This window comes from Poecilia mexicana, unplaced genomic scaffold (genome assembly GCF_051168715.1).
Source record: "Poecilia mexicana isolate PSO_F unplaced genomic scaffold, ASM5116871v1 scaffold_3, whole genome shotgun sequence".
Lineage (NCBI taxonomy): Eukaryota > Metazoa > Chordata > Actinopteri > Cyprinodontiformes > Poeciliidae > Poecilia > Poecilia mexicana.
Genome location: NW_028263372.1, coordinates 14,422,706 through 14,442,283, shown reverse-complemented (window position 1 = coordinate 14,442,283; position 19,578 = coordinate 14,422,706). Strand labels below are relative to the sequence as shown.

General features: G+C 39.3%; 1 protein-coding gene across 2 annotated transcripts; it reads right to left on the bottom strand.

Annotated features, from left to right (window-relative positions):
* Positions 1–3,406: 3,406 nt before the first annotated feature.
* On the bottom strand, positions 3,407–19,497 carry LOC106914623 (immunoglobulin-like domain-containing receptor 2). Of its 2 annotated transcripts, XM_088004202.1 has the most exons (9): positions 19,383–19,497; positions 16,879–17,259; positions 15,512–15,631; positions 10,716–10,862; positions 10,423–10,590; positions 9,577–9,714; positions 8,874–9,219; positions 8,066–8,795; positions 3,407–6,408 (listed from the first exon to the last, which is right to left on the bottom strand). In XM_088004202.1, exons 1-9 carry the CDS (start codon positions 19,411–19,413, stop codon positions 6,373–6,375), a joined length of 2,097 nt encoding a protein of 698 aa, XP_087860328.1. In that variant the 5' UTR covers positions 19,414–19,497; the 3' UTR covers positions 3,407–6,372. The 2 variants fall into 2 exon arrangements, with proteins under 2 accessions (XP_087860328.1, XP_087860327.1); XM_088004201.1 differs by having other exon boundaries at positions 8,874–9,714.
* Positions 19,498–19,578: the final 81 nt, after the last annotated feature.

The following is a 19,578-nucleotide window of genomic DNA, read 5'->3' as shown; positions in this document are numbered from 1 at the left end:
TTTGTCTTTAAAACTATATTATTTCATAATATTATTTAAGTATTTGTTTAATTACCAGTCCAATGCTATATAGAAAACCATTGAAGTTTTAATTATTTTTACCTTATGTATATTTTTTGCAACATTGTAGGTATAAAAAAGGAATAACAAGTAACTGCTATTTAATTAAATGATTAGCTCCTGTTATTCGTTGTTTTAAGATTTATTGTGGAGAATGTGGTGCAATAAAATAATTTACTTGTGACACAAGAATGTCACACAAGCTTAGGGTTGAAACTATTCAACTCAAATATTGTTTCTCAATATGAGATTCATTCAAAAAAAATTGAGGCATCTTCGGTACAATTTGAATATAGCATCGAGGGATCGAACTAGTTCAATGTAACGTCAACAGACCTCCAGTTCTGCACAATGGGTGAGTAGGCAGCAGAATATTCAACAATGACTTTCCACCCCAGTTATATAAGGTTTATAGGCTTTCAATAAAATCAATGTCAACCCTTAAAGTATATATCTACATGTCTTTCAAAAGAAAAAAATATAAATATTTTTGTCCCAAAGTTCCTGTCTGTCCTTGTTCCTGTCTGTGTGTAATATTTCACCAGATAAACATAAAACATGAAACTCCAAAACCTTCTTGATAATTCATTCAAATGAATATGAACCATGCATTTTTTTTTCAAATAAACTATTTCATTTTGTTCGCTTCAGATAATTGTAGATTATACTATCCACAAAAAAAAACAAAAAAAACTTTAGCAATCACAAAGCATGTGGTTATTATAAAATGGTAAAGTATCCCAACAGGTCAAATAAATAGTTTCTATTTCCAAAGAGAGTTTATTTTGGGGGGAGGGAGGAGACTTGCCCTCACTATGCAGGATTAAGTCTTTATAGCACTTGCACATGGTTTTTCAAAGCTACATAGTCCACACCCTGAAGAGTTGTTTTCTCTGTCTCATAAATATCTGGCTTACAGTCATGTAGCTTCCAGCCCAAATAGGAAGTGCTGCTCTTCCTGACTCAAGTTTTTATCTTTCACCCAGTACTTTTAATCTGTCAAGTTAGAATAGCCAAGCATTTATAAAAAATAAAAAAAAAGATTGGTACAATTCCTGAAAATGTACATAAGCCCATTCAAGTCTAAGTTCAGAACAAAATGTTTTGTAACGTTGTTGGATATAATCAGTACGGGACATCTGGTAGTTTTGGGTTGTAGTTTGTTTCTGGACCTATTTTTACAGTAGACTCAAAACCAACGGGTTTTAAATGAAAAACTTTTGATATAAAAAAGATAAAATTAGAATATATGAATCATAGGTTATCATTTTGTCGCGTTTTTTGTGAAGGCGTAATGTTTTTTTCAAACCGCTAGGTGTCAGTAAAAACTTTACTCTCTATTTGCTCACGCACATCGGGATGTGGTTACTTGAGATCACAAAAGTATTCACCCTCTTATTACTTCATCAGACTTACCCATCGCCTTGAAAATATGCGCACACTATCTCCCCAAAGAATCGCAATTGATCTGCATGTAAACTGGACCACGTGTGCTCCTCAAATTCCCAGAACCTGTTTTGCTTCACCCCCGCTGCACCTGGAGCTCCTCAAACTATTTTTCTAGGAAATATCTGCCAAGATCCACTCTCGGTTTCCTGTCTGTGCTCGCACTCATCCTGACCATCTGCTGAGGCTTCAGAGCAACAACAATATATTCACTCTCAGATAATTACATTTTGTGCTGGGCATTTTAATGAATTATTAATCTACATACTAAATATAACTTGTCTGCACATTAAGGTTTTGCCACTACTCCTATTATTTTCAAGCGCTTTAAATTCCAGTTCGTTTCATATGTTTCTTTACTCAGACGGATTAGAGTTAAAAAGTAATGACGTTAACATTAATTTTATCTAAGGTTTAAACGTCATTGTTCTGTGTATCTAACCTCTGTTTTACTAGTTGCTTTCTCTGCTGCTCTCAAGTTATAACCAGAATGTTTTATCCTGCACTAAAATGCATCACGAGCATACAACATGTAGCCACAGTGCCACATGCATGTAACGTTTGAAATTATAACTCAGCATATCATTTTTTTTGTATTTCACTAAATTGTTTTAATATTTTACTAGTTTTCATAAAAAACTGGTTTATTTCATGTATATAGGTGAATTATATCCATCTGTTATGTTCCATGTCTCTGCAGTGGTGTGTGGAGTCATCTGACCCAGAAGGGGAATCTAAACAGGCGCCATCAGTGAAATGCTCCAGGTGTGAATAGAGATGGACTTTATTCAACTTTTATTATTTTTAAGTTATTATTTACAGCCTCTGCAGACAGTCGTTCTGTCACCTAAAATCTCACGTAAAATACACAAAAGTTTTTGATTGGGATGGGACAAAAGTTTAAATAGTTTAAATGCTATGGATGATTTTTCAGGGGAGTTCTGGGTTTACTTCAGGATCTCCACCCACTACGTGAAGATCCTCTAAGGCAGGCAGCCAGGAGGCTTCCTGATTATTTGGTCAAACTATTTAAGCTGTGTTAAATCCTTTCAAGTCAAACCCATAACAGGAACACACAAAAAAAGGAACAATTTTTACTTGATGGTGATGTCATGCTGAGCTTCTGTAGAAGTGAGAGCTACTCACTGACATTCCTGAGAAATTATCAAGCTGGTCACTGCTGGAGCTCTTCCCTCCCATCTCAAACAACCAATGAATGAAGGCTGTAAAGTGATGAAAGGAGCTGATCTTCCCATTCAAATTTCATCTTCGGTAGAAAAAAAAATAGAACTAAAAACTAAAAGTTTTTATTAAAATTGTCAAAAACTTTGCACAACCTACCAATAAGACAGTGATTTATTGTCTTGCATTTCAGAAAGTTTAATTATTTGACTGTTCATTGCAGAATCTCAATAGATTCTCTAAAGTTTAAACGTTTAAAAGTTCTTCAATCAACTCCAGTCAAAAAAAAACAAAAAAAACAACAAAATTAATTACAAAGATAATTTAGTTAATTTTTGAACTAAATTATCATTACTATTTAGTAAATAGTAACTATTTACTAGTCGTTAAATTGTAAATAAATATGGTAAATAGCTAATAAATATATACTATTTACTAAATATTTTACTATTTTGTAAATAGTAAAATATGTATTAAAGATTTTAATATATTTAGTAAATATTAAAATGTGAGTAATTACAATAATGTTTTACATTACAATAACAAAAACAATAATGCTTGAATGTGGTGTGTATCTTTTGCTGTCTTCCTGCTGTTTCCCTGAGTTCTGTGAGTATTTCTGTCACTTTGTGATTAAAATTCTTGTTTTGTCACTCCACTGCGTTTGGGTCCCCTTCAATCCTCGCTAATCTGGGCATTCAGTGGTTTTTAGCACACCTTGACAGGAGGTACATTTTTAATGGTGCTGGAAAGTCAAATATTTACATTTTTGTTTATTTGCCAAAACATTTTTTATGACATATATGTCATATGGATATATGACATACAAATATAATATATATCATGACATATATCACATGACATACATGTCATGATATGACATATTTGAAGCAAAATATAATATTGATGAATTAGAAATGAAAAATCCGGGCAGATATTTGCACTTGAACTGGCAGAATGGTGTGTGACGCTCCAGGATAACAACAATGGACAAAGGACATGAGTCACACTCAATCACATACTGTTTCTTTTTTTAGAAAAGTAAAGAGTCATCTCTCTCTCTCTCTAATGCAAAAAGCACACACAGACGCACAGAAGTCGGTACCAAACGGAAAATATGAAGTTATTCCACTTGTCTGAAGATGGGTTTGATAAGGAAGAAAAGTGTTGTAGTGTTAAAAACAAAAGTAAAAGGAAAACTAAAAGTAACACATCTGTGTTGCTTTATGGACTTGGATTAATTAGCATCAAGCGATATGAAAAACACAAACGTTATCTTTTAAAATCAAATGAACAGAACATTCATAAAAATAAAAAAAAAACGGATTTAGAAGTAACATTTTCATACTTTACTGCAAAAACAGAAATAGAACAGGCAATTAAAACAGAGGGTCAGAGGTCAGTCAGCGAAGTTAAGCCATACCTTCATTTGTGAAATACTTTGCTAATCCCTCTGTGTCACATGATTAAAAACAACCGCAGTAATATGAGGTTCTGAGAAGAAAGTATTTGTCTCCTTATGGATTTCTCCTTTCTCACTTTTTCCACACTTGAAGTTTCAAATCAGTAAAAAAAAATATCAAAGAAACATACCCTGAGTAAAAACAACATGCTCTTTTCAAATTAAAATTTTGTTTTGAAGAAAAAGAAAAAAAAAGGCTATCCAAACTAACTTGTCCCTTTGAGGCTAATTGTGTCCTTCCCACCTTATTAAAACATAGAATGCACTGTGACTATCCACATTCTTTGAAAAGCTACATATAATTTCCTTTGCCAAAACTAGAGCTGAAAAGTGCGGGACCCACAGAATCACGAAACACAGTAAAAGTCAACATGAACATATCATCTCCCAATCGAAAAGAAACATTTGGAACAGATGAAAAACACAGTTCTTGACCTCTGTTTGTCTGTAAAAAGATACAAAGCAATTTTGTTGTGTTTGGACAGCAATTAACCAAAGTGAGGGCTATTATCCACAAACTGAGAAAACATAGTACAGCGGCGATTCTTCCCTGAAGTGGCCGGTCTACAAATGTTCCTCCGAGAACGAATCAGTGACTCGTTCAGGAGGTCATGAAAGAATCCAGAACATCTAAAGCACTGAAAACCTCAGTCGTTTCAGTTTAATGATTCATTAATCAAAAATAGTTTCCATGGGAGATTTTCAAGGCAGAAGCATCTTCTAACTTCTGGATGGTGTGACTACCGAACATTATACCGGTAGTGTGACTTTAATGGGTCGTTCAGAATCAAAACCTTTCCAAAGCGGTTGAACACATTTTTCGAAGAGGGCCAAGTTGGTTTAAATATCGTTTTCCTTTCAATAAAATCATTTGATCTTTTGCTTCTGGTTTATTCCATTAAAACATTTTTAAATACACAGAAAAATTCCTCTTACAAAAAAACTGAGAGGACTGTAAAGCACAGAAATCCTAAGAGCACAGCCAACGTTTTAACTTGAAATGATATATGCTTTTGTGTAATATTATGACAGTTGTGTCAGAACAATCTTGCATCTCCAGTTACTTCTTCTATTTTCACTTCAATGTAATGTCAAGCATAAGACATGTGTTAGTAGAAAGGCACAGCACGATGCAAACCTGTTTTTTTCTTTATATTTTGCTTCCCAGGGAAACAACTAATTTGTTTAGTAAAGAGTTTTCAGCTTTAATTTGGATATTAGCTGCTCATAACTCATTACTGTTACCTGAGTACGGTCAGGGTAATGTTATTTTTGGTCACAGTGATTATTCCATTAATTTTTTTATGGATCTTGGATTTTGTGAAGATGAATTATGCAATTTACCTTAGGTTTAGATAAAAAAAAATACCTTTAATGACATAGTACACATTTCATTGTTATGATAATAAATAATGAACAGTAGCAGAAAACCTGGACTTCAGTCAGTGGAGCAACAGAAAGATGCTGTAATACTTTGAGATGATGTTTGACTCCTTTTAAAGGAAAATACAAAGAAACGAGAGATTTGCCCAGTGCTGTAAATGAATGTCATTTCAATCTTTATTATTAATAAAACATTTATAACGGTGCTGATGTTTGTCACAACTTTTAGCTTTAAGTAAAAAAATCAAATAAGTATCTGTCAAATATCTCTTTCAAACCTAAGTGCTTTAGTTGTTAAATGTTAATAAGTGACATCATGCACATTGTTTTCTGATGCAGTGATGGGGTGTGAAGGGGTTGGGGGTGTTGTTTACAATGAGCGTGTTGTCGTTTTTATCTATTCCACTGGTGGCCTCTTCTACTCCCATGTCTCATTAGATAGAAATGAATGCACTCATTGTGCTTGAAGAGTTAGCAAGTGTCTGCTGCAGCGCTTTCCTAAAGTGACGAAGAGGAGACGGACTGCATCCCGCTGAGAGGAGCGGCCCAGGCCACACGTCCCGCTGACATTAGCGCTGGTCCGGCGGAGATATGCATGACACAGCCAGTGACTGCATCACTAAGTGATATCACAGAGTTACTGTCACCCTTGTATCTTTACTGATCCAGCTGTTCTTAGGATCCTCCTTGGCAGCTGACCTTTGCATATAGGTTGGAAAACTCAAACTCAAAGTTTGCTCCGCCATCGTTTTTCAGCTGACGGCTGGCTCCTCGTGGGGATTTCGCAGTTGCACTCTCGCTCGGCTCCGTTCTTTCTCTGGTCTTTGGCTCCAAGTCGGTCAGACGATAAGAGAGTCTCGGCTGAGAAGCGTGCTCTGGTGAGGACAACACAAAAGAGTGAATGTCGAGCGGAGAAACGGCGAGGGCGAACATTAGAGTAGTGACGTGAGGTTAATAATGGTGACGGAGAACCTGGGACAAATTGCTCTTCAACTGTTCTGCACATTGTTTTTGTTAATGACTATTTATTTAAAGGCCAGAAACAGGAAGTGTTTTTTGAGGTTGAACACCACTCTGCCCCAGGTGTGACTGTGAGTAAGCAACCGGTTATAAATGTTATGGAGAGAAGTTGGATACAGAACAGAGTATTCTACCTAGTTTTCATTCTGGTAGCATCTGAACCTGACCTGTCAAAGGTACAACAACAAAACTTACTGTAGGTTTTCAAAACACCTACCGCCCTCCACCCAGCACAGAATCAATGGAGAGATAAAGGAGTAAACACTTTCAGATTTATCGACTTTTACCGTCAAAGATTCGGCACACATTCAACTGCAGGGCATTTTGTCAGCTAAATTCAAAATTAAATAATGAAAAACAAATAAAAAGTAGGAATCTGTCAAATCTGGCACACCGACCAAGTGCCTAGAGCAGAAACAACACCCTTATTTGGGGAAGTAGCTGATTTTATGACCTTTGATGCAATGAAAAAGCTACCAAAGCATCACAGAGTTTTGGTTGGACTTTTCAAACCTTGAAGTAAGTTTTTTTTTTTTTTTTTAATAACATGTGGTGAGTTTGATGATTCACATGAGCAAAACTCAACACAGGAGGGCACTTAATTTATAGAAATGTAGCTTTGCTTTTCTGCCACAAAATCAAACTTTTAGGGATTTAATAATTTTTTTTTTTTTTTACGTGAGATTCTGTGAAGTGGGTCGGTACCTTGACTAGAGTAGACGGGAATATTAAATTTGAAGGATGCTCATAATTAGACAGACATTTTACAACAGTGCAGTCCATCCCAGTATCAGTAGGTCATAGACTGGAATTCCAGGGACATCAATTCAAAACAGCAGAGACCATGAGCTGCTTTTTTTCCCCCCTGGTGAGATAGGAGGACCTCTCTTGAAGCAGGGACATAGGATAACAAACCCTTGGTTCAATTAAAAAATAAATAATATTTAGGAAAGACAAGATCACTGTGCAAAGAGCAATAATCTCCCTCAAGATGCAGAACTGAAATCTTTGCAGTTATTGCTGACAGTCGCAGAATATGAAAGCAACTTTACAGTGAGTTAAGAGGGGATACCAAACATCAGTTTTACAGATAAATAATAATAATAATAATAATAATAATAATAATAATAATAATAATAATAATAATAATAATAATAATAATAATAATAATAATAATAATAATGTCTGACCTAAATATGCTGGGTCCAAAAGAAAAGTAAAGAAGTAGGTAATCAAAAGTAGCCTTAGATATTAACTCCAAAAGCCAATATTTTGTCTCACAAGGTGAAATGATCTTATGTGTTAACTGAATCTCTGTGGGCACCATAAAGAAAACTAACTTTCAAATCGAGGCACTTTCGCATGTAAGTGAATGAACAAATGCATTAAAGTTTATACCAATAACATTTTTTTTACAATCCTCAACCATTGTGCCTTAAACCTGTTTTGCTCAGCTGGTATTTCTGGCTCTCAATTCGAACAAGGACCTTAACTGTATCTGATGTTCCTCACCACTTTCCGGGACCGGTCCCTGTGCTCCTCTCTGTGAGCGGGCAGGGAATGAAGAGGCGGAGGGGAGCGGGCGTTTGCTTGGGGCGGCCGCGGAGACGGTCTTTCAGTTCTGGCTCTCTCTGAGTCGGACGGAGACAGCGAATCCACCTCTGGCCTGTTACTGGGAGAGCGGCTGCAGAGGCGACTGGACTCTCTGCTGGTTTTTTTGCCGCTCCTTATTGAGGGCCAGTCTAAATCTTCCTCAGCCCGGGCCCCGTTTCTCCCCTGGGAAACTCCTCGCAGCTTCGCTTTACGCTCCAACAGGCTGTTCAGGAAAGTGGCATCGTAGTCCCTTTCCTGAGAGGAAGTCGACGGTGGATCCGTTTTGGGGGCGGGCGGCTCGGCCCTCTCCCTCTCCCGTGTGATCCCCCTTTTTTTGGGAGAAGGTAGAGGGCTTATGTTGTGTTTGCTTTTATGGTTTGCTCTGGTATGCCCTTCATGCTCACTGTTGTCGTCAAGCTCGTCCCCATTGCTGTAATAATGCTGAGGAGGACCTTTGCGATGGGAGGGATATCCACCATACTCCATCACCTCCATCTCATACTCCACCATTTCTTCTTCTCTCCGTTCTGCCCCTCTGCCTCCTCTCTTCTTGTAGGTGGTAGCAAACTCCTCCAGCTCATCCAGAGAGACGGTCCGTCCCGAAGAGTGATACGTCTTCCTCTGCAGATGTTCTGAACGAGGGTTCCACCTGCAAAACGTCACAGAAGGTTACTGCATTCTTGTTTTTAACAATAAAGCCACTCCAGGATCCGCACGTTTCCTTCACCTGTCGTGTTTGTCTTCATCACTCGAGTTCTGCTGCCTCTGACTTCGACCAATCCTGTGCGACTGAGAGGAAGACGGCGGGTCGTCGCTGTATCGCCGTGGAAGCAGAGGCTCGTCCTGGCTGTCAAGGTGGTCTGAGTCAGGGTCGTGACGGTAGCGATGAGGTGATGAGGGGTTCTTATGGTGGCGCTGCAGGTCTGGACTGCGGTTCTCACGGTAGCCGTGTGGTTCCGGGCCGGAGTCTTGATCAGGGATGGCGGGCAGAGCTTTCTTCTGGACATTCCTGAAAGTTTGGTGGAAGTTGGTGTCCCCTTCGTGGAGGGAGCTCAACTCCGACTGATTACAGGCTGGATAGATAAAAAAATAAAAAAAAGAATTAAACATTATAATAAAAGGAATCATTAAAAAGAATCTTTGAAAAGGCAGCATACAGAAGTCTAAGAAAGTCAAGAGTTCGGAAGAGAATGACCAGAAGTTGTGAATAATATTTGTGTAAAACCAAATCAGATAGGCTGGCATGACCATCTGCCACATTCTCACATGTGCACAACAGAAAACCCAGCAGGCAAAACATTTGAGAGCAGAGAGGCATGCTGGGACAGGACTGAGGAAAACAGGAATCCTAAATGAAACTATGCAGCAAGCAGATAGCGTCAGCAGGCTTGAGTAGCAAAGCTGCAGAGTGGGTTTATGAAGCTCCTTACACTGTTTGCTGTTGGACCCAGAAGGGTTGAAGTGAGCCAGCTGTTTCTCTACATACTGCAGCACCCTGAGCGAGTTTTGATCCTGTGGTGAAGGTACGCGGTAGGGAATCCCTACAGCTTGCACGGGCATCGGAGATACTGCAACAGTCATAATTGTAAAAGACTACTTTCAGACAGCAAGCATGAGTGACGCCGAACGTAGCCTTTGGTTCATTTACAACGAGCTGCTGCTGTCACCAGAATCTGCTACTTCCGCAAACTGTCTGCAACAAAAGGGGAAACACTGTGGAAATCCTAGTTCCAGTGAATTTGTATATTTTCTTTTGCATTATGTCACATAAAACAACCTGAAACTGCTCCACTGACTGGTAATGAGGTGACCAGAGTCAGACTATTTTTAGGTTGGACTGCTTGGTGGAGAATCAGCAGATTCAAAGTGTTATTTTACTTCACTAATGGCACATTTTCATAAGACAGTTTTATTAATAAAGACTGAAAGTGAGCATTATGTGTAAGGTCAGAAAGATAATATAAAGAACAGAAAGTGTGGGATTTGCAAAAATTGGACACAGGAACTCGTGAATCAAACTGCAATTGGTTCATTTCGCATTATGACGCTTAATTCAGCAGCCAAGACAATTCTTAATCTGAGGGATATTTTTGAATTTCAGCATTTGATTTTACAGTAGTCAATAAGATTTGGCTGATTTATATTAACAGAGATGCATCTAACAATATTTACACAATCTGTTTTTTCCAAATCAGATCTTTTCTAAATACTTTTCAGTTCGTATTGAGTCTCAAATCAATAATCTGTTTCTCGCAGGAAGAAAAGATAAACCTCACCTGCTGCCACCAGAGTCCCATCTGAGGGAGCGACGGTCGACACCTTGTCCACCAGGGAGGGCGGAGCGATGGGGATCATGGCTGGAAGTCCAGACACAAAGTATGGAGGGTAGGCTGGTGTTTGAGGGGTGGAGGCGCCAGTCTTTATGCCTTTACCAGCTTCATACACTAAAAGAAAAATAAAAAAATTATACTCACTTCCAAAATAAGAAAACCGTAATTTTATTTTTTTAGTCGGCATCAATAATCTTGGCATGAATTGCTTCCCAGTCCGAGTGTGTGTTTATGCTCACGGTGTCGGGGGCAGCAGCACGTGTCGGGGCAGCACCAGCAGCTGACGTAGCAGCAGCAGGAGTGGGGACAGCACTGACACCAGCAAACTCCAACCAGGAGCAGGAACAGCACACTGCCGAGCGCCACGGCCACCACAAACGCCCACTCTGCAGGGACACACAGACATATACGTGTTTTTCATAATATCTGCTTAGGAATCAGGACCTGATTTTGCTCTAGTATTTTGTCTAGAGGACGCCACCTCGTCTCCTAACATAGCGGTTTACAAACGTGTCGAGTTTAGACAGATGTGTAAATGCTTAACAGTAAACTGGATAACTTAGTTATATTCAGTAAAACAGCCCATATACATATATTTTTTTTTGTTTTCGCTACCATCTTGAACTTTTACACTTCTGTCCAGTGATCAGATGTTTTTTTTTTGTTTTGTTTTGTTTTTATGTACATCCTCAGCGCAACTGTTCTTTTGACAATCAGACTCGGTATAAACATCAGCAAAACGAGGATTACTTTTATAAATCAACTGGCTAATTTGTTAGATTATAAGGCAACACTGACTGGTGACCTGCCAAAAATACTTCCCACCTCTCACTCATGTGACCACAATGGATAAATGTTGCAAACACACACACACGCACACACGCACACACACACGCACACACACACACACACACACACACCCACACACACACACGAAGCCCAGCACCACACCACACCGTAGTGCTACCAACACCATGACTGCTACATTTTATTGCACTTTATAAATAATGTTTGAGTCATATGAGTTGTGTCAGCAATGAACACCATTGTACTTTTGACTTTTGTGACCAAAATAGCTACTGTCAAGCTGACAGAGAACTATTTCACTTTAGATAAGGCAACTAAATGGCAGCAGAGAGATAACAATGTTTTAAAACCTTCGTATCAAATCATTTAAGTGTTTTAAACCGCATCTTGGCTTCTTCTGGCTTTGTCTCATAACAGACAAAGGACAATTTCTAGATCATCTGCTAAAGTAAAATCAAAAGTTAGTTTTTAGATGGCTGACGTCATATCGGTTACTTTTTATCTTAGTTTTCCCAAAACATCTTGTAATCAGGTTTGCAAATGGGCCGCAAAAATAAAATAAATAATTGTCCACACTTATTCATGCTCATCATGTCCAATATTCTGATATTTCCTGGTATTTTTTTTATAGATAACACAACATATTTTTTTGTGAATTAGCTCTAAGGACACTTTAACAGAGCCAGTTTCTAGATAACAGGCTGGTCCACACCCATCAAATAATGAGCTGGCCGATGCTCCCACCAAGATGAGCAGTGCTGGAAAACAGTTATTATGGTCATTACAGTTATTTATGGCTCGGTTTAGCATGTCATCCCACTGCATTTGGTTAAAGGTCTGTAAAAAGGCAGCAGTTAGAAAAGGAGGTGGAGTTTGGCTTTTGTGACACATGTTTATAATTGTCGAACTGCAGGAATTGTGTTGAAATACTCCCAACGTGACGTGATAGGACTCTGAGGCCGGGTGGTTAGGAGTTGCTTATTTCAGCTGCAGGCCTTGTGACGACGAGTGTCATCTGCAGTGACTCATGCGCAGGTTTCTGTGGGAGCTAAAAATGCTCAGGTGTGACTGTGTGTTGGCGTAGGAGTCCCGGTGACTGTAAATCAGATCCCATTACGAGTTATTTATCTGAAACGGCCACAGATCTTCAGTGTCGTAGAGAGCAGCATAAACTACCCTTTTCCTTCCTGCAGCAGGAGCGCGTTTCCTGTCAGTGTGTGTTCGGCAGCCGTGGCCACAGGCTGTGTTTACGAGGCAGCGAGAGAATGCCGAGCGGAATATAACATTGTTGAAGGTTTCCTTATCTTCCCTCTCCTTCCCCTTCTTTTTGTGTAGTCTGCGTAGACGGAGGCAGCAGATGTGGTCTGTCAGCTGCACTGATTGCACGCATCATGTCTGTCCTGTTACACTCAGAAAATGTTGAGCAAAATTACCTCTTGTCATTTGTCATTTGCTCAGATTTCTAAAGAAGGTAGAAAAAGACTTACATTTCCGCCAGTTAGTTATTCCTCTATTTGTCTGTAAAATATTAACCTCTTGTTTCTTCTTCCACAGACAATGATAGTTGTTTGGTCACAGTTTAAATCTATCATTCTTTCTTTGGAGGTTTCTAGTTCCGTTTGTTAATTAAAGACAGAAGGGTTAGCAAGAACGAAAGAAAGCAGATAAAGAGTAGAAGACATTATGCCCCGACTGTACCTGGCATAATCTTCAAATCAATGTCAGGCAGGAGATCTTCAGGCACACCTGAGAAACCTGGAGAGAGACAGAGCAAAGATGACCAGAGCAGAGGAGAGCGGATGGAGCGGATCAAATCAAGTGATTGGTGTAATTAGGTAGAAGTATGCAAGCGTGCCATAAAGCATAAACACAGCAAAACGGGAAGAAAAAGAGGAAGAGAGAGAGAGAGAGAGAGAGAGAGAGAGAGCCGACAGGTCAAGGAATAAAAAGTAGGATATGTTTTGTCTGGTTTCAGAAAACCGATATATCAGAGCTGCTGATGAGAGCAATCAGCACGTCGTTTCTGATTTTAAAGGCCTTAAAATGTCATCTGTCTGATAGTAGCACAGGCTGAAACTCAAAATTATTCCCATGAAGATAAACAGGCAGAGAAAAAGGAAGAGCTGTAAACATCCCAGATGTGAACATTTCTTCAGTTCGCAACAGGCAGCAAAAACGTTTTCTTAATAAGGATTCCCTCAAATCTGACCAACAGTCATCTCATCAGTTGTGAATGCACTTTGTACGTAACCTCAATAAATTGAAGTCTTTGTGTTTTTGATTGCAAAATTGCAAAGAGTTGCTGGTGCAAAATAGTGCATAGTGAACAGATAATGAGTGTGTTTTCTGTAAATAATGCACCTTTTGATGTTGGTAGGTGGAGAAATTTAAAACTTGTACATGTCACTAGCTGACCTGTAGGTTAGCTCTTTAAAATGTTCTTCTACCACAACATTACAGGCATCAGCTGAGGTACAATATGGAATACTAGAGGCACTTTTTCAAAAAAAAAAAAAAAAAAAATCTGGTTACAAAGTGCATATCATGAGTGCAGGGAAGCAAACTGCAGCTTTGTGAGAAGCGAAACCTCCCGGCATATGTCTGACATGTAAACAACCTGGTATTTAACAGCTGAGGGTGTGAGTATTGGCGGAAAAGAGTATTTGCTGAGCCAGAAAAGAGGGCAGCAGAAACAACATGCAAGCTGAACGTGGCCTGACTCCAGCTGACAGCGCACATACCTCACTGAATATCTCTGTGGCAGGCTAAAACTGGTCTTTGCTGGATTTGAACACTACATTATAAATATACAATTTGTATTTCAGTTTTTTTTTCTTTTTTTAACCTGTTGCTTTGTTTTGTTTGTTGATTTGTTTTCTTGGTCACTTGGACTGACTGAAACCTGACGATTCCCTGAAATTGACTCCCAAGGAGGTTTAGATTGTTTTTGACCCCGTCCACGGTGGTGTTTATGAACCGCTTCCCTTCCTTTTTTCCGTTTCAAGAAGAAGAATAGAATAGAAGTGAGCTTGGATAAAAAATAAAAGGTGGAGAATGAAAGGAACTTCATGGTTTTAGAAGAAAATGAATCTTGTATCTTTCACCTTGATGTAATTTTAACCAGTTTTTAACTGGTTTACCCAAAGAAACCATATACCATATTAAATCTTGTACAGTATTCGTACTGTCTGGATACTGGGCCTTACTTTACAAAGCTCTGTAAATTATCAGTCAAGTGTCTATTGTATCGCTGTGCTCTGCTCTGCCTTCTCTGCATCATTAAATCTTCCCTGCCTTCTTTTCTGCGAGGCGATTTGCTGTAAAGACAAAAGACCCCCCGAGCGCGGCCTCCGCTGTTGTTATGGGAACACAACAAGCGCCTCGCATGGTGCAGTAGGTCAGGAAATACACACATTTTTGGGGCTATGGCGGATTTAGCTCAACACCCGACAACGAAGCAGGAATTTTTTCTTCTTGTGCTTTTAGTATTACATTACCTCATCTTTATCACAGTGGAGAACATTCCCGCAGCTTAGAGAAAGCTGTAGGAGCTGCGTCCTGTGAGTCTGTCCAATACCAACCAAATAAAAGTTCAGCCTCTGGAAGCTGGAGGCACCAAACGGTCCAAAATGTTTCTTGGCAGTCTTTGTGATAATGTTTGCAACTGAACACACACAAAAACACACACACACACACACACACACACACACACACACACACACACACACACACACACACACACACACACACACACACACTCGGCATATTAATTTTAAATGTTGAAGTTGGTTCTATAGGAACTGTATTTCAAAGACCGTGAAACTGAATGCAGTTGTTGTAGCTTCAAATGAAGGAAGAACTTCTTGGTGTAAATCAGCCCCTCAATAACTCTGAGTGGCTCATTTTAAAGGTTCTGTTCTGCAGAAAAGTCCAGTGTAAAAGCTCGTTTCACAGTAAACAGGATGCCACTTGAAAATCTGCACTAGAAAACATTTTAAAAATGACTGTCAAAGTGGTCACAAAGAATACAATACCAAAAATCTAAAACCATCTACTGAACCGGTGACACCGTTCCAAATGGTATTTCAAGTTAATTTAACAATTATGGATTACCTGACAATATTTACACATATATATTTTTTTAAAGATCACAAGTTCCTATTTGTTGTTGAAATTCTTTTCATCAAAATGTGATGAAAGAAGCAACAGGAAAGCAGAGATAGCTCACCAAGAACCAGCAGCTCCACCGAAGCTTCATTCTGTCCTTCTATGTCATCAGCTATGGTCACTTGGCAGAAGTACACACCGCTGTCTCCCCACTGGACCTCTCCGATACGCAGATCTGCCGCTGCATGAAAAATTAAGACACAATTTAAAGGCAGGTATTCTTTTTTTTTTTCCCTTAATCAAACAACCTCTAAAATAAGTGCGTTCTGGATTACTCTGAAATGAAGTGTTTTTAAATTCATTCAATCAATTGATAGTCAAAAGCTCATGAAGCATGAACAGCTAAAATGGCAGTGAGAGAAATGTAGCTATAAAGAACGTTACTTCTGCAAAAGTAATTATTTCTGTGAACTGAACACGATTACAGGAATTCAACAAGTATTTCCCAGTTCTAGAGGGGCGGTTAGATTTTAATTTGTGCGATTAAAATGTGATTCATAGAACTGAAACATCATTGGCTTGCTGACAATCCTGGGTCTCCAACTCTATTGTAAGAGGGTCACATGCATAAATACTTCAGACAGGAAACACTTTGTAGAATTCCCTTCCTTTTCCTGTTGGCCAAGGAAAGACAAGCTGGGACCAGTCTCCGATTCACTTATAAAATCTGAGTATTTACGTCGCTTTTGGGTTTGTGGATTAACTTTTAACCTAATGTATGACTGCATCATCTGAGCCGTGTGTATGAACCGTGAAGTGTGGAGCTCGTTAGCCATGTGATTACCAGAGCACCCCCTGCCCAGAGCCCACTCAGAGAGACTCCAGCCTCCCGGCGACCCTGAATAGGATTACATGGGTATGGATGACTGGACATCTCCAAAGGCAACAAAGGATTTTACGTTTTTTTTTGTTTTTTTGGGGGGAGATTTGCCGGTTTACAACATCACTACTCTGAAAAGTAAGACAGGAGGTGGAGTGGGACAAAGAAAAGAGTGTGATGTTGAGAGGGGAAAAAAATTTAAACTCGGACACAGAAATACATCAGAGGGAACAAACCAGAGGTCAAGATGAATGGAGGGACAGTGTGAAAGCCTTTTCTTTTGTCCAAAAATCCTGGCTCAAGAAGAGAGTTAGAGCTCCATAAATCTAAGACCAGCAAACAAGCCCACCTCTCTTTGCTCAATGAGCCTTTTCAGACACACATGCATAAGAACAGTCTGTCCCTTTAGTTAGTCTTTGAAGGACATGATGGCAATACAGCGACACAAAGGGAAAAGTAAGGGCAGTGGAGTGGCATGTTTGCATCGAGAGTTTACATCCACAGCTGAAACATCACCAGGCAACAACAATGACAGTCTCAGGGTGATCACAGTATGAGAGGATGGGTTTCGACGACAGACATCTGAAGAATAGGGAGGAACGTCTTACTGTTAATAATGGTAACATCTCTGTTCTTGTAGTACTCTGAGAGCGTGACCGAGGACCCGGATATGGAGGCCACGGTCCTGACGGTCCTCCTGCTGTCGGAGCAGTCGAGGTGGCTCGCAGTAGACCCCGCCTCGTAGCCGCCGCCGCTGCCGACCCCTCCGCTTCCGCTCTGCAGCCCGCCTGCGCCCAAGCTGTCGGGGAAGCTGAACGAGTCCCTCGTGCGGTCCCGGCAGTACGACTTGTAGATCCACTTCACCATAGCGGGCTGAGTGGAAACACTGGTGTACTGGCAAGGCAGGACCACTGACTGGAACAGAGTAGCGTACCTCTTCTCATCTCTCACCATCACATGGAGGCCTGAGCCTGGAGGAGCGATGACTCCTGTGAGGGAAGAAACAAGATGGGCTGGTGGACTGAGGAAGCTGGGATGGTTAAAAGAATAACGTGATGTTTACAGATCGTAGAGCATAATCACTAGCAAACTAGTAAATCAGCTTGAAAATATACTATGGTGCTAAGAACTCACATCTTCTAGTAATTATCAATAGTTTTCCAGGATTTTTGATGGTCTTTCAAATGTCTTCAGATTAAGTTGTAATAATTGCGTTAATGACAGGGAGTTAATACTTGAACTTAGTTGCCAAAATTATCTTTAAGTCAGAGGTCAGAATAAAAACATTATCTCTAATGTATCTGGACTGCAAAGATGAATAAAAAGGCAACAAAAGCCCAAAGAAAACCCCTTGAAAACCTAGACAATTATGAATCAAAGATGTTTAAAGTGAGTACAGGAAAATATTGCTGATTGGAAGTAAGAAATGCATAAATCATGACACATTTTGACTAATAGTTGTTGCAACTGTTTGAGCTGCTTGTGTTCGCAGAAACCCGACAGAGCTTTGCTGACCTGCTGGTCACTTTGCAGCTTCTGAAGCAGTGGGGGGCGGGGGAGAGGGAGCGTTCGACTCGCAGCACAACACGAAGACTACGCTAAAAATGCTGGGAACTACGGTGAAGCAATAATATGAGGGGAAAAAAAAGAAAAAGAACCAATAAAGCACACACACCCAGGAACATCTGTGCCTGCTGTTATGTGAATATTTTCGATTTGTGAGGCCAGGATATAGGGGGCAAAATGACTGTGGGCTGAAAGGAGAGGAGGGGGTGTGAAAACAGATCGTCTGAGGCAATCCGACATAGGTGATAGTGTCTTCTCTCACATTAAAGAATCAGTTAAATTTACTCTCTTATATTACCTTATAACCTAAGACTATGAAAGACCTAGAGAGATTGTGCAAAGAAGAAAATCCATCTCACTGTATTCGTTATCATGATGGGCTTCCTTATGATATAAGTGTTGTCCAAGGAGGTTGTAAAAAATATTAGGAGCAAAAGAGAATAGACTCTTATTTAGTTGGATAATTGCAACTAAACCACATGCCATTTACGGTTGGATTTTTCATTCAGGAATTAAACTACTGCAAGTGGCTTAACAGGTAGTTTATATCTTGGGGGTTCCCACATCATTTAGTATTAATTACATTATGTTATTACAAGGGAAAACCATGTACACTCTGTTCTTAAAATGAAAAATAGCCTGATAAAACATATAAAACATTGATTCTCTTATCAAGTTATATCACTGATAAACACTGAGCGTCTAAAAACTTTAGCTCCGAGTTGTGGTACTATCCTGGATTTATTAGTTTTCAGCAAAGGATTACTGGGAGTGTTTTGGATGTTTTTATTAAGGTCATGTGAGGAAACACTGAATGTTTTTTGCTGTCTTGGATCAAACCTGTCTCACTTCAAAAAGATTTAAACACTTGACAAATTGATTCAATAATCAATACCAGTTCAAGAAATTAGTTAAACCGCTGTTTGCTTTCTATGTTGTGATCCATTTTTTTCCCCATTAACTTTATCTGGCCCCAAAATATTAAGGAAAAATTAATCTCTTTCAGACCTGTAGCATAATAACATAACCCCCCCAAATAGAAAAGGTATATTTTTCCGCAGAAAATAAATGAAAAACACAAAAGACTTAAGGTTTTTGATTGCTATTGTCAGTTTCAGACTGTTGCCACTATAAGCAAGAAAACGATTACATCACAACTATTACCATACTTTTCTAATTTAATTTCTATAATTTGATTAATAATACGTTTTAATCCTTTTTATAAAGCTCTGTTCATATTTGGTCACATTTTCTATGTATTTTTAATGTGCTGTCATATATTTCCTCCAAACAAGTAGAGGTCAGCTCCTTTCTCCGAAAAATCCAGTTAAAATGTAGCCTATCTGAAAAAAAAAAAAATCCTGATCCCAACCCCCAAAGCTTCTAACCCGGATCATTACACATTATTTAATCCGACACAAACAGCCTTAGCATAAAGAAAAACAGCTAAACTGCCCCCAAACCTCAGTACCCTTAACTAAAACATGCCTTTGACAGTCTTTCCGAAGGCTGGATCACTTTTTCCTTAAGTTTCTGCTCAGCCTACCTGCCAGAAAAAGGATGAAAATCCGCCACATTTCGGTAAAAATCAGCTTCCAGATCCCTGTGGTAAATATTATGAATATCGCAAGATAAGAACTTTGTTTTGTTTCCTCCTCCGTCTCATCCCTGGATGATGGTACAGGATCGCGGAGACAGTTTATAACGGGACAACAGCGCCCAAGAGGACATCCGTCAAGGTT

Coding starts and splice junctions, on each gene's coding strand:
- LOC106914623 (XM_088004201.1), bottom strand. CDS start 19,413: ATGTGGCGGATTTTCATCCTTTTTCTGGCAG. Junction 17,260..19,382: donor TTTCATCCTTTTTCTGGCAG/GTAGGCTGAGCA, acceptor CTTCCCTCACAG/GAGTCATCGCTCCTCCAGGC. Junction 9,715..10,422: donor TGGGACTCTGGTGGCAGCAG/GTGAGGTTTATC, acceptor TGACTGTTGCAG/TATCTCCGATGCCCGTGCAA.